At 41.6% G+C, this 23569-nt stretch overlaps 1 protein-coding gene across 1 annotated transcript; it reads left to right on the forward strand.

Annotated features, from left to right (window-relative positions):
- The first annotated feature begins 1673 nt into the window (after positions 1-1673).
- Positions 1674-22348, forward strand: MTURN (maturin, neural progenitor differentiation regulator homolog). Its single transcript, XM_007066478.4, has 3 exons — positions 1674-2590; positions 9587-9709; positions 15753-22348. Exons 1-3 carry the CDS (start codon positions 2429-2431, stop codon positions 15861-15863), a joined length of 396 nt encoding a protein of 131 aa, XP_007066540.1. The 5' UTR covers positions 1674-2428; the 3' UTR covers positions 15864-22348.
- The last annotated feature ends 1221 nt before the right edge of the window (positions 22349-23569 follow it).

Consider the following 23569-nt stretch of genomic DNA (forward strand, 5'->3'; position numbering starts at 1 on the left):
GGTAATATATCATCTAGAGTAGTTAATTGTAGGTAGATGTTGCACCTTTCTTCCTCTCCTCTGTGGTGTAGATTGCGAAAGCTCCAAACACGGTAACAATATGTTTCCAGTTTATGCCTCTACTTTGCTCCACAACAATTGCTTCCTTGCTCATACCTCCTCAACCTTCACCTTCTTTTTCTGCTCAGTATTTCATCAATTACGTTGGCAGCAAAGGCATGATTAAGTGTCAGCCAATTAATACTTTTGATTGAAGATTATAATGTATTGAATACATTATTTCAACAGTGCATACAGGACTCTTTTCCAGATCACCAACAGGTTTGTGTGAACCTAAAGCTTTTATATAAACTTAACATGTTGATCCACAAAAAATACCAATTAGCTGACATTGTCTAGAAACTGATTTTGCGTTTGACTGTACCAAGCAACAGATAGTAGCCACAGTGAAACAAACAAAAAGCAGAAATGGGATATTCATGATAGGGATCCAAATTATATAAGCCAGTATTTGAAAGCTTAGTTTCTGGGATCTGTAACCAAAAAGGAAGCTTTTCACTTCTTTATGCTACTAGTTGATCAGCTAAACCACATATAATCTGAACCTAACACAGCCCATCATATTCTGGTACATCAGTCCCATTTATTGCCTATACAGATAGTAGAATTACAGTGTTATTGGTGGAAATATGTCTGTATTTAGAAAGATGACACATCTGGATTATTGTGGCTTCATTGAAATAGAGTACAATGGATACAGATTTTTTTAGTGTAAAACGATCCCTACATTTGTTTTCTATACAAAAGGTGAAGCTCTGAAAATCTAATGGAAAAAACGGGCTAGATCTTGCTGGATACAGATTCATGTTTGGATTTTTCAGGTTGTATCAGGCCCCAGTTAGTGGAATTTATGTCTCTTTAGCAAGTAAATTTTTGATGCATGGGGCCAAAAATTGGCAGGATCTGGAAGGATTCTAATACATATTTTTGAAGTGCTGTTGCAACTAAGAGATAGCAGGATTCAGATTTTTCGGGTAGAAAAGAAGTGCCTACTCTTATTCTGTTTAGATGGTAGAAGCTGTTGATTTAGGTAAAATGTTAGTGGGATCTTGCAGGTTTTAGGTGCAGGTTATATGTTGTACAAGGATGTATCAAAGCCCAGATTAGTCTCGCAGAGTCAGAGCAGCAACAGGGTTCTGAGTTAAACTTATTCAGAATTTATGAGTTCAAGGCCAAAATCTGGTCAAGGTGTTGGATCTGGGGTTATGTGTTTTACACAGGGTATGTCTGGGTCTGGAATTTTTAGGTGCAGTAGGAACATCCACATATGTTCTCTACTTAGGCATTGGAATTTGGGAGGTTGTGGCCAAAAATACAGCTTGGTCCAAGTGGTAGAGAGCTGTTTTTGTGGCAGAATACATCGGTTTTGCTTTTACTAGTGTGGCAATGTGTGCTGATTCTTTTGACAGTATAACTTGGGGTCCTGGGTTCAAAATCTGTCATGCTCTGTATGTTGAATCCAAGTGCTTGCAATACTGTGGAGCTAGGATGCATGAAGGTTCAAGCTTTACTAGAGTATTAGGAGTAGTAACATTGTTGTCTATTTAGACAATGGAATTTGTGGTTTGGGGGCCTAAACTTGGCAGGAGCCAACACAGAGCATACAATGAGTCTCAGTGCCTGCAGCATCATTACACAAAGAAATTTTGGTTTCTAGATTTTTCTTTGTGGAGCAAAAGCGGTAAGATGTGGTCTCTGTTTAGACAGTGGAATTTGGGGAGTTGGTAGCAAAAATTGGCTGGATCCAGCAAGATTCAGATGCTGAGTCCAGCTTTATGCGGCACTGCTATGCATCTGGGTCTGGAGTTTTTAGGTGGATCAGAGCATCTAGTCTCTATTTATGCAGTGGAATTTGGGAGTCTGGTTCAAAAACTGGCTGGATCCAGCAGGCAAATATGGTTTGTCGCAGCCAGGATGCTCCCGGGTCTGGAATTTTTTGATGCCCTCGGAGAAACTGGTCTTTGTCGTTCTCTACACAGTCAGTGGCATGGGGGGCGCTTGGGTCCAAAAATTGCCTGGCTGTGGCCGAATCCAGGAGGAGCCGGCCACATCCAGCTTTTACCCACACCCGCAAATGACCTGCACACAAGACACACAACGCAGCCGCGCTTAGCCAATGTCAGGCTGCACAGGGAGCAGCAGCAGCAGGAGGAAGAGGAGGAGGAGGAGGGCGCCTTGTACGCACGGCATGTAAACAATACATGTAAGTTAGCAAATAATGCTGAGTGGGAGCCGCAGCCCGCGGTGCTGAAGTGGATCGGGAGCTCCCCAGCCCGGACCTCTCCCCACACCCGTTTGCTCGCGGGAGGGCGGGACGGAGCCAGGCCCCGAGGGCGCGTGGGGAGCGCGGCGGCTGCAGGGAGCGAGCATGGCTTTCCAGCAGCTGGCGGACGTGGCGGAGAAGTGGTGCTCCAACACCCCCTTCGAGCTCATCGCCACCGAGGAGACGGAGCGGAGGATGGATTTCTACGCCGACCCCGGCGTCTCCTTCTACGTGCTGTGTCCGGACAGCGGCTGCGGGGACAATTTTGTAAGTAGCTGGAGTGGGGGGGAGGGGCTGTACTGCTGCTCGCTCCTTATCCCCCGTCTCCCCCCGGCCCGCCTGCTTGGGTGGGACCCCGCGGGGAGCGCCTGGGTCCCCCCCTCCCCCGGGCAGCCGGCCTGCTTGAGAGGGAGTGACCCGCCGCCCCGCCCCGCCGGCGCCGCCTCCCCGCGCTGTGTGGGGCTGGGCGCAGCCCGGTTGCCCTGGGGCTGGGGCGCAGTGGGCGGGCCCCAGGCCTCCCTGCGGGGCGGGCGGGGGGCTCCGGCCGCAGCGGCTGGGGCGGGGAGAGCGGGCCCCAGCCGGGTCGGGGGCTGGGCTGCAGGCAAAGCCCGGGAAGGGCGGCGGAGCCCTTGGCTGGGGTCGGGGGGAGAGAATTCCCAGCCCGTAGCAAAAAGCTGCAAAATGGAGTCTGGTGGTGGGTGGTCACTGGCGGGCTGGGCTGCCGGGGGGTGGGGAAGCAGCCACCACCCTATGGAGGAGGCCCCCGCCCCAGGTAGGGCAAGGAGCCGCGGGGCCCTTCGCAGCACCCCCCAGCCCCACCCTGTGGAGCTGGAGGAGTTGGGGGTTGGGTGAGGATGCGGGCCCCCGAAGGATGGGGAGGAGCCTGAGGCCCCCCTCTTGCTCCTGCGCTGTGGTTTGCTTATAGCTTGCGTACCACTAAGTGCGCTGACCCCCTAGGCTGTGGTTGGGGGGCTGCTTTGCTGTTGCAGCAAATGGAGACTGTGAAGAATAAAATGGAGTCAGAATGACAGGGCTCCCTCCCCCTGCGTCCCATCCCCTCTCTGGGGTTAGGGGTGTGTGAATTTGCTCTTAGTCACCCTTGATCCTCCAGGAAACTGTTCCCTAAATATCATTCCCCACTCCCATCTTGCTTATAGTGTGATGGGAGGCAGGTGTTGGCCTTTCCTTTTCCCCCTTCCCCAGCAGCCTCAGTTGCCTGCGCATCCTGGCCTGCTGGAGTTCAGCAGCAAGTTCCTACAATGATGGTAACAAAAATGGCTTCAGGATGGAAAGAGTGTCTCCCCCCCACACTCCAACATCTTAGTGTTGAATGGAAAAACCTGACCCTTACTGCAGGGTTTATAAATTGTACAGCTCTAGTTCAGTACTCTTAAGAGAATGTTTTATTTTTAAAATGGCTTCTAGCTTTATTGAAGAAATGCCATAGCATATTAATTCATAGCACCTTACATCCCTTAATCTGCTGTGCAAATGTTAGCAAGTTCTCCCTCATAAAATCTCTGATAGATAGGTGCAATAAGTACCTATTTTACAGCTGGGTAAATGGAGACAGAGTGCAGGTAAGTGACTTCCCCAAAGAGCACAAAACCCAGTCGGAAGATGCTTATTTATCAGATTATGCAGCTAGTGTTGCAGAATTGTAAATCAGGAGACAATGTAGAGTTTAACTGAAGGACTAATGTATCCACCAGCTACTGTATAACAAAAGTCAGGGTTCTGCCAGTTTGTGGAGGCCCTTTTGCCCATTGCAGGACTGGATCCTGACACCCCAATGCTGCAAACACCTATGCACGTGTACAGCTCCCTGTAGGACCAGCCCTAAATGGCCACATCCTTCAACTGGACACCTGCAGGTGAGTGCCTGTGGCCATGCCAACCCCTACTGAAGTCAATAGCACTTTTGGCTATCATGTAGATCCAATTGCAGGATCTGGGCTAAGACTATAATTCCGTCCAGGGATTCTAATGATATCCTACATCACAGAGAAAGCTCATGTGTTTTTTATTTGTGTGTTGTATTATATTGTTATATAATCAACATTAGTTGAAATCTAGTCAATTAAAAAACAAACTACAAAAGTGTAAGTACTTTCAGATCCTACTCCTGCCCCTGCACTATCCTGCCAATTTTTGTGGTTTTACAACCAAATTTTCTTTTTTCTTCCCAGTTTTTCTGTTTGAAAGGCTCCATCCCCAAACCCAAAGCTATCAGAAAAACTGAGAACTATGTCTCTCCAATCTCTTTCAGCTGTCGTCCCCTCAGGAGGTACTTTTAGCATTAGTCCTCTTACAAAAAAGACAGGAATGATTTTTCCTCGGTTGATGATGTCTCTTTAGTATAACAGCTTAGAACTAATAATGATCTGTTCACCATATTAATTACACCAGCCTGACAGACTCATTTTTGCAGACTCTTTTTTTTTTTAAATGTTCCAAAGACAGTTTTCATTATATGTGGAACTGTGTATTAAAGTTCATTTTAAGAAAACAATAAAAACATGGGGCCTGATTCTCATTTGCACTACGGACCCTTCCTATGTCTTTGGCCACATGAATGGGTCTGACTTTAATTTACGTCAACTTTCAGGCACATTTTCACTGCCAGAATGGTGTGATTACATGCTTTGAGGCCTCTTTACACTGTCAGAGTGTTGTGAAGGGGTCAGAGGGCATGTCTGCACTTTAAGTGAAGGTGCGATTGTAGCATAGGTAGGCGTACCCCTGCTAGCTTTAATTTAGCTAACATGAGTAACAAATGAGATCTGCACTTGCAGAGTATAAATGAGAATCAGGCCCATAGTGTTTTCATCACCTTTCTTTACATGTTCATTTCAGAATAAGGAAGAGACTTCAACAGAGTACATAGAGGTCCCCAAACTGTCGGGCGTACCCCCCTTTGGGGGTGCAGAGGAATGTACGGGGGGGCAGGGCCTGGGCCAGCCCCCACTTGGGTCGGGAGGGAGCACCACCCTTCCCCAAGCTCTGCTCCAGCCACGACCCGGGCTCCAGGACCCGTCCCCAGCTTTGGCCGAGGCTCCGCACCCAGCTGCAGGCCCTGCTGCAGACCTGCTTCCTGCCCCACCTACAGCTGAAGCTCCATTGCCAGCCTGGGGCAGGGAGCGGAGCCACACCTGTCTGCGGACACAGCTGTGGTTCTGCTCCCGCCCTCAGCCCCTGGCTTTGGCTCTATTCCCAGCCCTGGTCGCAGACCCAATCCCAGCTGTGACCCCAGCCTTGTCCCCCTTAGCCCTGTCTGTATTCCCCCCCCCCGCCCCGGGAGTCCGGCTTCCAAGGCGGGGGGATGAGGATAGGGATAAGGGAGGGGCATGACTGTGGAAAGTTTGGGTACCACTGACATAGGGGGTGCCAGAGATGTATGTGATAAATCATGAACTTTGAAGGATGAAATGATTAATTAGAGGAGTGTGACAGAAGGAAGAGGAAGACAAGTAAGAGCAGGGGGTAGCTGAGAAATAGACAGGGAGAATAATTTTTTTATAGTGTTAAATCAGAAATTCCCGAAACTGTGGCCCACAAAGCACTTGCTAGCAGTCTAGAGAGAACTGGCTAGTCAATGGGTATAGGTGATTCCTCCTAGTTTGCAACTGCTGAATTACATTAAAAGAAGGTAAAAATACATTAAATACTTTCCTAATATTACTTTTCCACTTAAGCAATTGCTGTAGTTGCCAGGGGAATGTTGTGTGATTGTGAATGCAAAGGATGTGGTCCATAAAGCGATCTCTGTTAAGATGTGGTTCACCGGCATTAGAAAAGGCTCAGAAAAGGGCAACTAAAATGATTAGGGGTTTGGAACAGGTCCCATATGAGGAGAGATTAAAGAGGCTGGGACTTTTCAGCTTGGAAAAGAGGAGACTAAGGGGGGATATGATAGAGGTATATAAAATCATGAGTGGTGTGGAGAAAGTGAATAAGGAAAAGTTATTTACTTGTTCCCATAACGTAAGAACTAGGGGCCACCAAATGAAATTAATGGGCAGCAGGTTTAAAACAAATAAAAGGAAGTTCTTCACACAATGCACAGTCAACCTGTGGAACTCCTTGCCTGAGGAGGCTGTGAAGGCTAGGGTTTAAAAGAGAACTAGATAAATTCATGGAGGTTAAGTCCATTAATGGCTATTAGCCAGGATGGGTAAGGAATGGTGTGTCTAGCCTCTGTTTGTTAGAGGGTGGAGATGGATAGCAGGAGAGAGATCACTTATGTTCACTCTATGAAAATATTTGAGAACTCCAGTATTGCATAGTTTTAATTACATGAGAAGATCTCTTAAGGCTAGATTTTAAGAAGTATTTAGGCGCCTTACAATGCAGATAGGCACCTCGTGGGATCTTCAAAAGCACTTGAGGTGCCTAACTCCACTTGGCATCTATCTGTACTTTAGGTGCTTAAGTATCTTTAGCATCTGGGCCTTAATCTCTGCTTTTGTAGGTTATAGTGGCCCCCAAATACTTCGCTGGATTTGCTATATAACCTTACCCAGTATGGGTGAGGGTGGAATAAATTATTCTTTATATTATGTATTCTCTGTTGTCACTTTATTTCTAGTATTCATACTAAATGATACTACAAGTACCAATTTTGCGTTACCTTATTACAGCATTTCCTCTAATATATGTTAGTATAGAATCAGCTAGTCTGAATACTCTTCATCACCAAAATTACCTCAGTAAAGATAAAATACTTTGCTAGCATGCTCAACAGTTAGATTTTGAAAAAAATGATCCATAAATATCGTTTAATATTGCGGAACCAGCTAAAGACTGAATGGAAAAATCTTCAAGTGCTATACAATGAACTGCTTCAGCCTTGCTTTCCAAAGATTCCAAAGATATGTACAGATGCTGAATTAAATATTTCAACCTTGATCCTGGGTCAGCTGAGGTTGAAATTAGTAGCTGTGTGCTTTTGTGTTAACACAAAGCAACCAGGAGCAAAATAGGTCTAGCCTGAAAACAACTTATCTGGAGGATGAGGTTTACCTTTTCCTTATTGCTCTGCCACAATTAAACTCTCTTACCCTAGCTTACCAGCAGGCTGTTTTCCCTACTGCAAAGAGATTGCAGATATTTAGTGGGTTTCTCAACAAAAGCATCCTCAGTGTGTGCAGTTTTTAAGTCCTGCTATAACTTCCAAAGCAAGAGCTGAATCATCAATTTTCATTTATCTTATTGTGAAAGACAAAAATTCCTTTTACTGGGTCTTTTGGAGACTCGTGAATCAGACTGTTTAGATTCAGATCCTTAAGTTGCTTCATGCATCAGTACTGAACTTGCAGAAAAGACTGTAGGTGCAGCTTTATTAAAGATATCATGATAATACTTTCATGTTTTCTTTTGGTAGAGGAAAGCAAGCCTTTCCCACATGAGATGCTTACTGATGACACTTACGACCTTCCATAATACATTTGTTGCTACAACCAAAATTTTAAATCTCCCGCAGATGTGGAAATTGCTGGAAGCCTTAATTGCTTATTGCTTTACACTATGTAAAAAAAATCCCTCTTTGAAGACTAAAAGATTTTCTGATGAGTAATTTGCTTGAGTTTTCCCTCGTGCACAAGACCAGTTTATTTTGAGCAAATGCTGATAAATTCACAGTGGAGTTTAAAATGTGATGGGACTCTGACTGTAAAAAAAAATAGCGTTGTGAGGTTACACGGGATTACATTTCCCTGTAAAAATATATTTTTGTCACTAAAATGGGCAGGTATGACTCTGGACAAATACCAGAAGCAAATCTGCTCGGTAGGAAGGGGCCATTTTTGCATGTATTGGCAGAAATTTCACTTCAGAAACACACACTACTTTTGTAAACTGTAACAGGCATCAAAGAAAATGTAGGTCAAGTGAGGTTAGTACAAAGGTAGTTATAATTTTTCTTTTTAAAGAGGTAGCTTAGCTGATGCTTTGCAATCTCTTAATTGGAGAAATGTAGAACTTACTTCATGTTGGCTAATTTCTGCTGACTAGGAAATAAAGTTTGCATGTTATGGGTTGAGTCATTTTTTTGATTCTTATTCTTTCCTTAATATTAGTTTAATTTCAGAGTTTCTACTGTGCCCTTATTAAGTGTAGCCTACTGTTCATGTACTAACAGATACATTAGATGCCCAGTACTTTGGGGGGAAAGTAAGGGAAGATGTAGCATCTAGCTTTCCCTGTAGTGTTATGCTTCTGTCATTAGAATCTCAGTGAGAGAGGCATTCAGAAAGCATCCTGTGAACAGTGTTTTCACCCAGCACTTCAATGCAAGTCATGTCCCTGTTTTAAGGCTTTCATCAGCACTTGCATGCAGTCTTTTTCAAACAACATTGTATTGGCAGAATATGCAGGGGTTACAGGAAAGGTTGAAGGCCTGGAGTTTCATAGAACCAGGCTGTGGGGCAGGTCAGAGTACTCCATGGACATACTCAAGATTGGTTTCAGAGTAACAGCCATGTTAGTCTGTATTCGCAAAAAGAAAAGGAGTACTTGTGGCACCTTAGAGACTAACCAATTTATTTGAGCATAAGCTTTTGTGAGCTACAGCTCACTTCATCGGATGCATACTGTGGAAAATACAGAAGATGTTTTTATACACACAGACCATGAAAAAATGGTTGTTTATCACTACAAAAGGTTTTCTGTCCCCCCACCCCACTCTCCTGCTGGTAATAGCTTATTTAAAGTGGTCACTCTCCTTACAATGTGTATGATAATCAAGGTGGGTCATTTCTTGTGCATCATCAGCAGAGTTGTTTACCAAATTCCATTTACAGGGTCAAACAACCTGGGGGCATTATTACTGCGGATGATGCATAAGAAGGAAAAACCTCATTTTGACTTTCAGATCCCAAGCTGAGTTTGCAGGGCTGATATTAAACAAAAGCACCTTTACTTGTAAAATGATATACACGAGGCAATGTGTATTTGAGACATTCTGATTCCCCACCCTGGTTCAATCGTGAACGGTGTATTTTCTAATTTATTTTCAAGCCTTCATCGTTTTCTCTATCTCCTGGTATATTGTTCTAATGCAACCAAGTTGTATCTCTGGAGGCTGCTTTAAAAATGTGGGACCATACCCAGTTCCTGAAGTAATGTAATATCCGTATCCCTAATACAAATTTAAATTGCAGTCCAGTACATCTTTAAACCATATCACCTTATAAAATCATAAGAAAAAGTCCATATGAATTCCTATTAACTCCTGTTCTTTCTTTCATTGCTATTGTCTTTTAGCATGTGTGGAGTGAAAGTGAGGACTGCTTACCTTTCCTGCAGTTGGCACAGGACTACATCTCTTCCTGTGGTAAAAAGACCCTCCATGAAATACTGGAAAAAGTCTTCAAATCTTTCAGGCCTGTAAGTGCATGTTTTACTTCTATATATTTACTATAGTTGTGATTTTAATAAAATGTGTCATTGAGAACAAGACAGATTTTTCACAATGACTTATTTGTCCAGTCAAGTAGCTCAGACAGGCTAACAGTGAGTATAGGGAACTTGTTCTTGTAAATCAGATGCCTTTTTATTTCTAGCTTCTCATTTGACAAATTGAGATTCCCTGCTGTGGTGGGAAGCAAATTGATGTCTCAGCCAGTCGAGCTGGCACCCCACCCTGATGATGAATTGTACATGATCCAGCACTGAGTATGAAGAATGGAATTAAAAATTTTATTAAAGCTAATGTTAAAAATATTATATAATACATAGGTTGGGAAAAGTGTCTGTACATTTGGGTATAGTGCTTAGATTATCCACAATATAAAGTTAGTTTTTAAAAGTCATATGATACATAGAGTACGTAATCAGTAAGAACCCAAATTTAGGTGAATAGATTTAACAATACAGTTTAGATATTAGAATCCGAATACTCAGGTACATCACGCATGAAAAGTTGTACAGAGATTTGGTTGTGGAAAGCAAAATATATCAATGAGTGGAGATAGTCCCTCAGTAATTGAGAATTAGGGTAGGATGTCCATTTAGAAAATACAATCCATGACTTTTACTTTCCTGACTGCACTTCTCATCAGCACTCCAGCTCATCCCTCCTGGTATTGCTGATGTCCAGTGATGTGTTCTATGTAGATGTCCCTTGACCACCTGATGGTGTCCGACACTATGAGTTGCTGCATCAGCTGAGCGTAGCGTTGACCGATTCCTCATTATTTCTGCACTAACTCGTTACTGGGGTCCCATTTGCTACAAAGCTATGTAGGACTTGGTGGCAGAATCATTTCCTGGCACTGGAATTTGGGAGTTTTTCAAGGATCTGTATAAAGCAAATACAGTTTGGGGAGGTGGAGGGAAATACAGTTTTTTGTTTCAAACTAAGTTCATATTTAACCTTGAGGTCACCTGATATTTGAGATAGCTCAGGATAGCGTCTCAGCAAGTGAGTGGAATAGTAATAGTTTGACTTTTTTGTTTGTTTTTGTTTTGTTATATTTTGCTCATCAGTCCTTATATAGTGCTGAGATGTATAGGGCTAAGATGCCTCATGTTACTGTACTAGCCATCTGCTGCCAGAGACCTATATTAAAACGTGGCTGTTGTAAAACTGAGGAGAATTTGGTGGTCTCAGCATAGTCCCGACTAGACATTTGTCTTGCTAAACCACCACATAATACAGCATATTGTCAGCCTCTTCTCTTGAGTGACCTAGGCCTGGAATAACTGGAGTGTCATAAAGAGGAGTAGGGGTTTATTGGCAGAGTCATGTGCTTTCACTATGTCTGCTTAGATCATGTCAGTAAGCGAAGCTGGTTATGTTTTTGAACATTTGATGAAAAATGAAAAATTTTAGACAATTTTTCTAACTTTTTTTGATGATATTTTGACCAGCTGATCATGAGGACTAAACTTTATCCAAAGAGCTTAATACAAAAGGCAAGTGGCCAGGAGTGTGCCTATGAAATACTGGGCCTCATTTACTCTGTTGCAACCTTAAAAGGCCAACTGCCAATTTCACTGGCAACTGTGAAATAACTTAGTTTAAAAAATGAAATAACTTAGTTTAAAAAAATCCATCTAGAGAGTGGAGGTGAATAAAGCCGATGCACACTTTTCTTAGAAGGGACTGGAAATTTGATCCATCTATGCAGCTACTCTAATTATGGTAAATATATAAAAATACACTTCCCAGAACAATGTCCAGCCCTTGAGAGAGATTTTCCTTCCCTCAATGTAGTTTAAGGCCTTGTCTACATAAGAAAGTTCCAGTGGTTTAACTAAAGGAGTGGTTTCAAACCAAATTAAACTGATGCAAACCCCAGTTTATGCAAACCCCAGTTTGGACATTCTTGTTTCTGTTTAAATCAGGTTTATTTAAGTTTAGCTTAAGTCTATTAGGAATTGGTTTAAAATAAACCAAATTAAGCCACTCTTAAACTGAAGAAATGAAAGGTAATAGATTCTAAGGCCAGAAAAGACCATTGTGATAATCTAGTCTGACCTCCTATGTAACACAAGCTGTAGGATTTCACAGAGTAATTCCTGCATCAAGCCCATAAATTCTGGTTTAGCTACAGTGTATCTTTAAAAAAGATATCCAGTCTTGATTTAAAGACTTCATGTGGCTGAAAATCGACCACATCCCTAGATAATTAGCCACTGGAAATAAGTTACTGACTGATCACTACTGTTCAAAATGCTCCCTTCAATTTTATGTTCTCAGCTATTCAGTACATGTGTGAGATGAAAAACTTTCTCCTTATTCCTAGTCTGAATTAGTCTAATTTCAGTTTCCAACCATTGGATCTTATTATGCCTTTTTTGCTAGATCAAATTACCAGAAATCTCTTCCCCATATACTTATAGACTGTGATCAAGTCACCTGTTAACTTTCTCCTGAATAGACTAAATTGAGTTTCTTTAGACTCTTCCTAGCAAAAAATCAAATAAATAATAAAATCCCCACAAAACTTGTCGCTTTTTTGGTGTTCTGCATTCTTGTCTCATCTCCTCAAACACACCTGTTTCTACTATGCCGTTTTAGTTCCTGAATACAGGTTGTGAAGTATCTATGCTGGTAGTTCTAAGCACCTATCTTTTTGTCTGACCATTGATTCCTGATGTGAAAGAATTAATGCATCCACATTATTTTCAGAGTAGAATCATTTGTATTTCTTAAGCCATATATAGACATATTTTAATATTTGTTTGTTAGATTTTGATTAAATACATTATCACCTTCCCCCACGTCTGCTGTTTACAAACTAATGGATTATTTAGATACCACCATGAGTGTACAAGACACTTTGCACTAGTTAAAATATACAAGATAAAAAAAAAATCCCAGGAACGTAGTCCCTACTCAAAGTATTTATTTACAACTGAATCATATACCCTAAATACAAATGGCTGTTACTTTTCTTTGGTTAGATGTACCAGCAACATCTTTCTGCAAATTCAAGTCCTCCAACAATGTGTGGTACTTTCAGTATGAAAGACTAAATACAAGTAGGACATTTTCTATGTAAAAGCTGATATGCTCATGGCCTTCAATCTTATGTAAGGCTCAGAGATCGACCCACTGCACCCCAAAATCCCTGATAGATGAATAGCATGGACTGAATGAATAAATAAACTCTGGACTCTGGATTGTTTTCTCATCATTTGCTTTATTGTGATTGCTTGTTGGTCTTCCTTCATCCAGCCCATCTCTTCCTGGTGCACTCCTTCAGCTGGCTGGCCTAGCTCTCCATGCCCATTAGGCTTCTGTCCCTCCTCCATTTTTCCTCCTCTCTCTTCTATCCTGTTCTGCTGCTCGCCTCCTCATTTTCTCTCTCCTTTTATCCATTCCCCTCTCTTGTTCCAGCCTTCTCTTCTTCCCCCACTTCAACCCACAATTCCCCCCCCAACACACTAAAACCAAGATTTTTATAATATTAATAAGACAGATATATTAAACTGATGTATTTAAAAGAAAAATGACACGACGCTAATGTGCTGTGGCTGCCATGAGCCTGATCGCTTTGACCCACTCTCCTTCTGTTTCTTTGTAAACACTCTAAGGCAGGGACTGGGTCTTCTTAAATGCTTGTATGTTGCCTAGTGCTTTGGGCCCAGATCCTGATTGGGCCCTTTGGTTGCTACTGCAGTATAAATAATAACAAAGGATAAAATTTTCCAAAGGCGCTATGTGATGTAGACGTGTATCTCCCATTGAACGTAAAGGGACTTTGGCACCTAACTATCCAAGTCATGTTTGAAAATGGCAATTAGGCTCCTAAACCACTTAGGCCCAGATCCTTAGAGGCATTTCGGTACCCAACGTCCATGGATTTAATCCCCTAAGGATTTCAGAGAGGACTAGCAAGATGCTTCTTTGGAGTAGACTCCTCACTTAACTGATTAATTTTACATAACTAGTACAGCGTGTGTGTGTGATCTGTAGGTCCCCAGACTCTCTCCCTGTTGTTTGTCCTTTTTGACCCTCATATGTTTATATCTCATTACCCTTCTTATGCTAATTTTGCAGGCAAAGAGCTAGAAACTCCCCTCACCCCCAAAATGAAGGTTAAGATTCTCATTTATGTGATTAATTTTCCTGCAGATCAAGGGATGGTGGGCCCAAAAACGATGAGCTTCACCGGGCCCAAAGGCCACAGCTGGATATTGTCCTTTTGTCCATTGAATAGTTTTTAATGCAAAAATATAATAAACTAATGCACATTTTTAAAAGTTGGCCTTGTAATTTTCATATCCCTGTATAAAAATTTCCCTCTCCTGGTGGAGACAGTTGTTTTTGTCCCTTCTGTGAGACAACAGCTGAATCCCTCTCTAAGGAAGGTGCAGCGTGAGTCTGTGGTTGCTCTTTCAGTCCTAGCAGGCTAAATACCGAGTATTACCAATAAGGCTTAGCATATGATTTTGCTTTGCAGATATTAGTAGCTGTTTATGTAAGTTTTCTGAGGGGTCTGGTATGAGATTTTCAAAGCAGATGTACTGTTCTGAGTGGGATATGCTTATGTATTCCTGAATTCATTGGCTTGCCAATCTCTTCTTGAAGGAAGAGGGGAAAGTTCAAATAGTTTCTCCACCTTCTAAAACAAACAGTTGCCATTACAGTGATCTGAAACATTATAGAGCTGAGGCATCCAAACTTTGCCCAGATGAGAGATGTATTGGTACTAGGGCTGTCAATTAATTGCAGTTAACTCACGCGATTAACTCAAAAAAATTAATTGCGGTTAAAAAAATTAATTGTGATTAATCGTACTGTTAAACAATAGAATACCAATTGAAATGTATTAAATATTTTTGATTTCTGTATTTTCAAATATATCTATTTTAATTACAACACAGAATACAAAGTGTACAGTGCTCACTTTATATTATTTTTTATTACAAATATTTGCACTGTAAAAATAAAAGAATAGTATTTTTCAGTTCACCTCAGACAAATACTGTAGTGCAATCTCTTGATCATGAAAGTATAACTTACAAATGCAGGTTTTTTGTTACATAACTGCACTCAAAAACAAAACAATGTAAAACTTAGGTCCTACAAGTCCACTCAGTCCCAGTATATTTGAAAATATAGAAAACATCAAAAAAATTTAAACGGTATTAATCATGATTGATTTTTTTAATCGCTTGACAGTCCTAATTGGTACTTTGTCAGGAGCCTAAATCTAATTTGTAGAAATTTGAGAGGATTGTGGCCAACGTTGATTTTAATATGCAGCTATCTCCTGGTAAGACTACTGAATTCAGCATAAAATGCTCCAGCTTGATTGAGAGGGTGAATAGTTCAAGATGAAGCAATTGCATGCTGGGATCTTCTGGTCTTTTTAGGGCTTTAGCACCTATGGCTACCCCATCTAACTCAGCAAGCTGCACTCTCGTCATTCCTGTGTTAGTGGGATAGAATGGTTTCCTTTTTGGTGCAAAAGGAATAAGTGTGATCGTCTTATAGGGTTATTGAATGCAATGCAAATGGAGAATTTTAAACTGAGTTAACTAGAGCTTAAGTATACTACACAGGGACCTTTTGAATTTAGAGCATCAGTTGTATTGCCAACTGTAAGCATTCAAAAATCATGCATTTCAGGCCCCAAAAATCATGACTGGCATAAAGATCATAAGGTGTCTCTCCTCCTACCTCTCCCCCAACACAATATTTGTGGATACTTTTATTTGTCTGCTGGTTTCTGAGCCTTTAGGGTGCACTTGGTTCACATGAAGCTTTTCTATGCAGCCATGAGGACTGGAAATTTACTTTAAAAAAAGAAAGAAAGCAGAGATTCTCTCATAACCTCGTGACTCAGGGGCTTTTAGAAAAAAGCCAAATATCGGGGCAAAACACATGGTAAAATTGCAAGAATTGGCAACATGGCATCGGTTGGATCTTTGCCATTGATTGTTACACTTTCCCATTTTCTCTTCTTTAAAATAGTTACTGGGGCTTCCAGATGTCGATGATGATGCATTTGAAGAGTATAACGCAGACGTGGAAGAGGAGGAACCAGAAGCCGATCACCAACAAATGGGTGTCAGCCAGCAGTAATTATCTGAGGAATTAAAAGATTTTAATCCCTTGGTACCAGGTGGGGTCATGTGCTCCTGCATTAGCATTTTTGAATTAGCGCATCACATGGGAAATGTGGCTCCCAGAATCAAAGTTTAAAAAAAATAATAAAAACATAAATATCTCTGTGATGAGCTTTGCTAAGAAGTGACCTGAATTTCACTCCTGTTTCAGTGGGGTTTCTATGGAGTTGTCTTGGTAGCATTCTGCCATCATTAATTTAGAACTAGTTTTGTCGCTGACTGTCTCTTTGACTCATGTTTGAGAATAACATTCACTGACATGAATGTAGAGTACTTTGAATGTAGGAACTGTTGGATAGTGTGTGAAGTACTCACATATGACCCTATGGAGGAAAATGAATGCAGAGAATAAATGCAATCTGCACTTTTAGTTTTAATTCAACAATTATTTTTTATTTTTATTATATATTTTTTTGCTGTACTACCAATCAGAATATCAGACTGTGAGAGATTATGCCTGTAAAGCACTAGTTTCATAGTGGTTAATATTGCAGAAGTGCAGATAAAGATTGAACAAAAATAATTACTTAGGAGGGACAAAATTCAGATAAATGCTTGTGCAGCACATTTTAGTGTTTCTTAACACCACCTGAATGTACAGGTGCTGGGTTAATCACTGGGCATAATTAGGACGTTTGTGTGATCAGTGCACGTCGTGATACACATTGGTATTTTGATGCCATCTGTTCCAAAGCCAAATGCTGTTTTAATAGAAATTAAATGAATTTAAAAATTTCCATTGCGTATTCTCCTCCTGCACGAAAATCAACCTTTAGCTTCACTGGCTTTAATAAAACAACAACTTTATTCAAATCTTGCAGCATCCTGAATTAAAGTGCAACTTAACTTTGAAGCCCTAAGGGTGTAAACCAGCACCTGGCTCTTTAAATTATAATGGAATCCTTCTTCACACTGGGCCTTGTTCTTCAGTGTCTTGTACCTTGTGTAGCATACTTGTCAAAGTGGGTGTAAAATGCTACCAAACCAGAATGGTAGGGCCTGATTCTTATTCTCACTGAGGTCCCTTTACATTGTTCTTGCTGTGTAAAAAGGTCTTGAAGGGAGCACAGATGTAATTTATGCCCACTTTAAGGTCCCTTTACATTGTCTAGGGTGGGTCCTCGGCTGGTGTCAATTGCCAATGGAATGATGACAGTTTCCATCAGCTGATGACCTGTCCACCAGAGTGGTGGAAAGGGGTTTTAGTATAAATTAAAGTAAGACCCATAGTATTTTGCATCTCATTTTCCCAGGTGTAAATGACTCCCAAGTGAGTATCAGATGGTGAAGACACACAGCCTCTTTATTTACTCAGCTTTTATTCTGCAAGTGTAAGAAAAGAAGGGATTCCATTCTCGTACAGCAGTTTTCCACTATCGAAGAAAGTATTTCTAATTGACTGTTTTTAGACAACTTTTTTAAAAACACAAAATGTAGGTCTCAAACTTCAGAGCCCTTTAATGCAGCATTAGCTTTATAAAAATTAACACTTAGTGAAGAGAAAATGCTTGGACAACTCTCAGAAACAACTGACACCCTTTTAAAAACCCTGTTATTAGCAGTATCTCCTACTGGATATGTTTGTAAAGGAAATTGTTTTAAAGGCTAGTTAAAGAGTTAATTTTCTTGGTGATTTGTGTGTCTGGTGAAGGCTTAGGGGATGCATAAAGCTTAATTTTCTAACAGAGGCAAAACTTTCTGTAACCAGGATGGAAAATGGTATTTGAATATGCACAGAAGTGTCTGCAACACTGTAAAAGTCTGAGTTTAAGAATATCACTAAATAGACAAGAAACCGAACTTAATGAAACTTTGTACATTCTCTTGGCATGCAGGCATAAATATGATAGTCGCAACACATTTTCTATGGACTAGTGGTGTGAGAACTGTGCCAGTTCATTGTATAACACTGTACAGCAGTAATAGGCTTTTTGCTTATCAAAATAAAGTGTAATACCAGTGGTTTCCATCCTTGCTTTAAGTACCCAAGTTTTTCTTTCCTTTCCATCTAAAAGAGACTTGTCATAACTTTACACAGGGGCGTCCTTCAGAGGAGCTTTTTGGGGGTTACTTCCTTAGGCACTGATCCTTTGATTCCAGCTCATACAAATAGACCTTTTGGGGCTGATTTTCCTCTCCGTAAAACCTAAAGCAATGCATTGTTTGCACCTATACAAGGTGGGTATAAAATACTGCCATTCTGATTTGCTAACCATTTAGACCGATTTTGCACAGGTGCAAATGACTGTGCACACAGCTTCTGGTTCTCCCTTACACTAAGGCCCCTTCGCACTGCTCTAACATGGGTATAGATGTAATTTGCAGGAGCCTTAATGCAAATGAGAATCAGGCCGTTTGACTACAATGGGACTATTTCTGCGAGTAAGAGTTACTTGAGTGAGTGAAGGCTGGAGGATCCAGCCCTTGTGAACTAAATACAATGGAGTTGTGATGTATTCTGCACTTTGCCACCTTTGCCTGCATTTTGATTGACTCTGATCTGCAAATGAGCAGTTGATCATTAATATGGTTATAAGCAAACATGAAGCTGTAAATTATAAAGATAGATATATTATTTCCTGTATTCATTGATTTGTTTTTATTTTGAACATCATATGCCATGTGAGTGACTTCTGCAACTTGCCTAGGGTCCTAGCCTGTAGCTTTCACTCCCATCAAACTCCCATTGAAGCCAGCGAGAGTTTTGCCCAAATAAGGACTGAAGATCAGGCTCCTGAAAGGGCCTAGTCCTGCAAAGTGCTGAACCCCCTTGTCTCCCATTGATTTTGCTGGGAACTGAGCATGTTGAGGCACTGCTAGGTCAGGCTACTACCATGCACCATTTAAAATAAACTGGAATTTTATATAGAGAGGATAAAATATAAATTTACATGTGTATTAAATGTTAAATGAGCATTAATATAGAATGTATTTTATCAAAAAATATTGGTTTCTTAGACTTTGACCATATCCATTTCTGTGTTGTTATGGTATTGTTTCTTATTTATCAAACAATCCAAGAAATGCTGAATTATCTAGTGGAACCACAAGGGTTCCAAACTTTTTATTATTTTTTCCTTCTCACTTCCCTTGTCTGAGTTGGAATTATTAGCCACTTACCCAGTAATTTAAAGGAGGAGGCATGGCCTGGTGGATAGCCCTTCTGAGATCCCAGTCCTGCAAACACAACGTGGGTAAGTGCTTGCAGGGAGGGAGCCTGAGTCAGGGAATCTGGTGTTTCTTATCAGCTTGCCACTGATTCACTCTTGACTTTAGGTGAGTCACTGGGGTTTTCAGGGGAGCCTGCGAGAGTTATGCATCCAGATCCTGGTGAAATTCGTTGGGAAATGGGTGCCTAACTCCGATATTTTCCTTTGAAAAATCTCTTGTACTTCAGTTTCCCAATCTGTAAAGTGAGGGTGATAGTCACATTTACTCACCCATATCAAGTGCTTTTCCGATCTAGGGATGAAAGCTGATAAGTATTTTATTATTGCCCGGCCTCAAAGCAGAATGTTGGTGAAAAGACAGTAAAAAAGAATGGGCAAAACCAGTCCTTTTTTCCATGTGTAGATTTGATTTTCTAACTAAATATTAATGTATCAGACTCTCAGACCGGGCGCTTTGGAATCCAGGTTGCACTTTTGCAATGAGCAGAGTGCTGTTTGGGGAGATTCAGAAATAGGTGGAACGTCAGGAAAAAATGATGTTTTATAAATATTACAACTTACGTTTTGGTGGGGTGAGGGTGGTGCCAGGCAAGAGAGTAAAATGGCGTCTTTCAGGAAAATGCCAGGATTGCTGAGAAATCTTAGACCTAGCCCCAAGCAGTCTGCTTCTGGGTCCCATGTAGTCCATAGAGAAACTGCGACATGTTCCTATAAGGTCTCAAAGTCGGGGGTGTAGTTCTGTGTAGGTTAAAATTAGCATAATGATTGATAAACATGTGGGGGTGACAAGGGGAGGATGGAGAAAAGATTAACTTTGGGCATGTCAACACTGCAGGCACGGTAGTGACACAGATGTGCTATAGTAGCAATGCCACCATAGCATGATAGTGTAGGTGCTTCCTATGTTGGTGGATAGGCTTTTTCCATCACTGTAGGAAGTCCACCTCCCCAAGTGGTGGTAGGTAGGCGGACCGAAGCATTCTAATGGGGGGTTCATAGCTACGCTGACCTGGGCTCAGAGGAGTGGGTTTTTCACATCCCTGAGCGCTCTAGCTATGTTGACCTAAATCTTAAGTGTAGACCAGGCCTCAGAAACCTTTTTTCCTGGCATTGTTATTTATTATTTGTATTGTGGTAGCATAGGAGCTCCAGCCATGGGCCAGGACCCCATTTTGCTAGGAGCTGTCCAAACACAGAACAAAAAGACCCCAAAGAGCTTGATCTGGATACAGGCAACTCATTTTAGAGACGAACTAAATTCTGCAATTCTGTGTTCACGAACACAAATGTGGGGACTAACAACCCCACCACACATGGTCATAATCAGTAACTTGAATCTCTCAGGACCGTCCTGTCCAAATCGCGAGCCCTATCCCATATTATTTCTCAGCTAGTCAGTCCCCTCCCCACCCCACTCCCCCCTTGGGTGGCTCTGTGCCTTTGAAATTTGTAAGCTCATAAAATGCAGTTTTTGCTGAAAGTAATTGTAGCTAGATTTCCTTTATCAGTGGCCTGCGCACATACTATTGCGATTTCACCCTGTGTTGCAGGACATGCTGCTTGAGTCAGGGGAGCAGGAGTGGGGAAGGTGTTCTGCAGCAAAGTGGCTTGTGGCATTTCCAGCCCCAGCTGTGGTTACTTCTTAGTAAGCTGTGAAAAGCCATCCCAAGGGTCCATTACAGTCAGAATAGTTTGCAGATGGCTGTTGTTTCACATAAACATTGAATAGCTGTCCAATTTCTCTCAATAAAGAGTACTTTTAGTAATGTTGTACCAGGACCCAAGACTGAAGCACACTGGTCAAGGTTTTATCATAAGTGACTAGTGATTTTGGGTGTCCGGACTGAGACATCTTAATGAGGCTTGATTTCCAAGAAATGCTGAACACCCAACCTCTCAAAATCATGTCCCTTCAAGATGTGTCATCTTGGGCACCCAAAAACAAAGGCATCTGAAATCACTAGTCACTTGAAAATCCAGCTCAGCCTGGGGGTCCAGCTCTGAAGATTGAGTGACTAAGGAAGCAGGCACATTGTATCCAGTGTCTGTGTACTCTGTTCTGAATTGTGCTGAACAAAGGGGGACATTTTATTGTTTGGTTTTTAAATCTGGCAAAGCCCTTCTCTTCCAACCCACTTCTGCAATATGAGTTCCCAGTTGGAAAACCATGGTCCCTGATTACTAGGCAGGAGTGACTGAGAGAAGTGAAGTTGTTAAATCCTAACAGGCTCTGTGTGGGTGGATTCCCTGAAGTCATTGGGAATGAAGGTGTAAGATTGGGACCTAAATTTCCAAAGGGGGTTATTACAATAAAAACACACAATGAGACAGATCATTCTCCCTAGAGTTCCTCAATACCTAAATATCGAGTCCTCTCTGAAACCTGAAACTGCCCCTTTTAGGATTTTAATCAGACTTTGTCTGAAATTTACTAAATTGCATTGTTGGGATCTGATATCCATGGCAGATGCACATTGCACTCTGTAGGAGGAGATTTGTTTAAGAGCCCTACCTACAATGACAAGTTCAGTGTGCTAAATTGTTGGTCAAATGCATTAAGTTGGGATTTTTTAACATCACCTGTTTTATTATTTCTAAAGGGTATTATGCATAAAGGCACAGCTCCATTATTACAAGCTCAAGTTTAAATAAAGCCATGTAACATTGCTTCACCAATCAGAGCTCAGTTGTAAGCAGGAACGTATAGAGTATCACAAGTGGTGTTCATTTGTCTGTAGAAAAAATTCTTTGAGCTAGCCAGTACTGACCACAGAAAAGCTACAGCGGTTTCATGTAACATACTTTGAGCTTTTGAAATTCCCTTTCTGTACTGACATACTGTTATTTATGTAGACAAAGATGTGTGGTAACATTGCATGTAAAGGATGTCTACTTTTGTCTTTAGGGAGTAGGGGAATAAATGTCAGAGCTGGAGTTCGGTCTAAATCAATTTTTGTTGTCAAGTTTTACTCTACCAATGTTGGGCTCAATCCAGCCAGCAACATATCAAGCAGAAGTAACGAGCCATTTGCCATGCAAAACTGTTTTTAATGTGGTTTTTCTCATTTTCTTGCTGGAAGATTTGTCTCTGTTTGTGACTACAAAGCTGTGAAATGGGTTGCCAAAAGATGTTGCCCTTTTGTTAAATGCTTTAAAAGGTGTGAACTTTTAATGGAACCCTGTCTATTCTTCCATTCCTACTTTTTCTCCCCCGACACCTAGGCATCAAATCCAACAATGTAGCTTGCCATTAAAGAGCTTACCAAACTTTGATGACTTCTGGATTCTTTTCTCTGTGTGTGAAATAATGCTAGAAAGTGGTTCCAGGACAGAGTATACAACTCAAAGAACCTGCTGTGAGAGGGGGAAGGGGCTGGGTTCGAGCTTAATATTTTCTGTGCAGCATCGGTGTGTGGTGGAACAGATACAATATTTGCAAATGTAAGGCACTGTGTGAGATTTAGTTCTAAACCCTACAGATCAAGCTGTGTCTTGGGAGGGCAGAATTCAGGACTACCAGCTGTTTTCAGCTGAACGGATCAATAGCAAATCTTAACATTGACAACATGAGGCAGTAGTTTCGCTGTCCTAATACGAGTTGCTGTTGCCCTGCAGGCTTTGGTTGAGCACCTAACAAGTCCTCTGTCTTGTGGAAATTAAGAAGTTATCCATTCTGTCTAAAATGAAAATGGCAGTACTTGTTCATTGATATGCCTGTACACTGCACTTTTAAATGCTACTGTGAAATCGGCGTACTATACCCAGATTTGTTTGGAAGACTACTGTGCCAGTCTAGCGAATCCACCGTCATTCACTCTGTTGAAATAGCTTTCTGTCTGTGGAAGAACAGGCATTTAACTTTAACACTCTACATATTGTTTTGATAAGTTCCGTGGCTGGAATTGTTCCCTTCAACAGGGGACACCATTTAAGGGGGAAATGTCATTGGATGCTCAGTGGAGAATCCTGAACCATTCCCATTGGGGGCAAGGTGTCCACCCTTTGTGGATCAGGCAGGAGACTGGATCCCAGACCTGAAGAAGAGCTTAGTGTAAACTCAAAGGCTTGTCTCTCTCATCCACAGAAGTTGGTCCAATAAAAGATACTACCTCAACCACCTTGTCTCTCTGAGTTTCAGACAGCTCTTCAGGAGGCACAGGGCTTCAGCACAACTGTCTGGGACACTCCCTCTTCCCTATCAGTAAAAGAGAGCCAAGGCTATTCCAGTGATGTGATAAATTTAGCTTTGTGGTGAGGAAAATTCCTTTAGAGTTTGTGCCAGCGGTAGCCTACAAATTGCAAAACTCGCCCCTGCTCGCCCCACCTCCATCATCAACCACAATTGCAGCAGAAGGAAACCTCATAAAAGCATGCCATCTAAGCAGATCCATACACCCTTTTAAAAAGCCCACAACAACAAACGCTCTTGTCCTATAAGTCTTCATATTTCACCTCCTGCATCAGAGAAAGATTTTGCTCGTACATTTGTCAC

This window comes from Chelonia mydas, chromosome 2, assembly GCF_015237465.2.
Source record: "Chelonia mydas isolate rCheMyd1 chromosome 2, rCheMyd1.pri.v2, whole genome shotgun sequence".
NCBI classification, from domain to species: Eukaryota; Metazoa; Chordata; order Testudines; family Cheloniidae; genus Chelonia; species Chelonia mydas.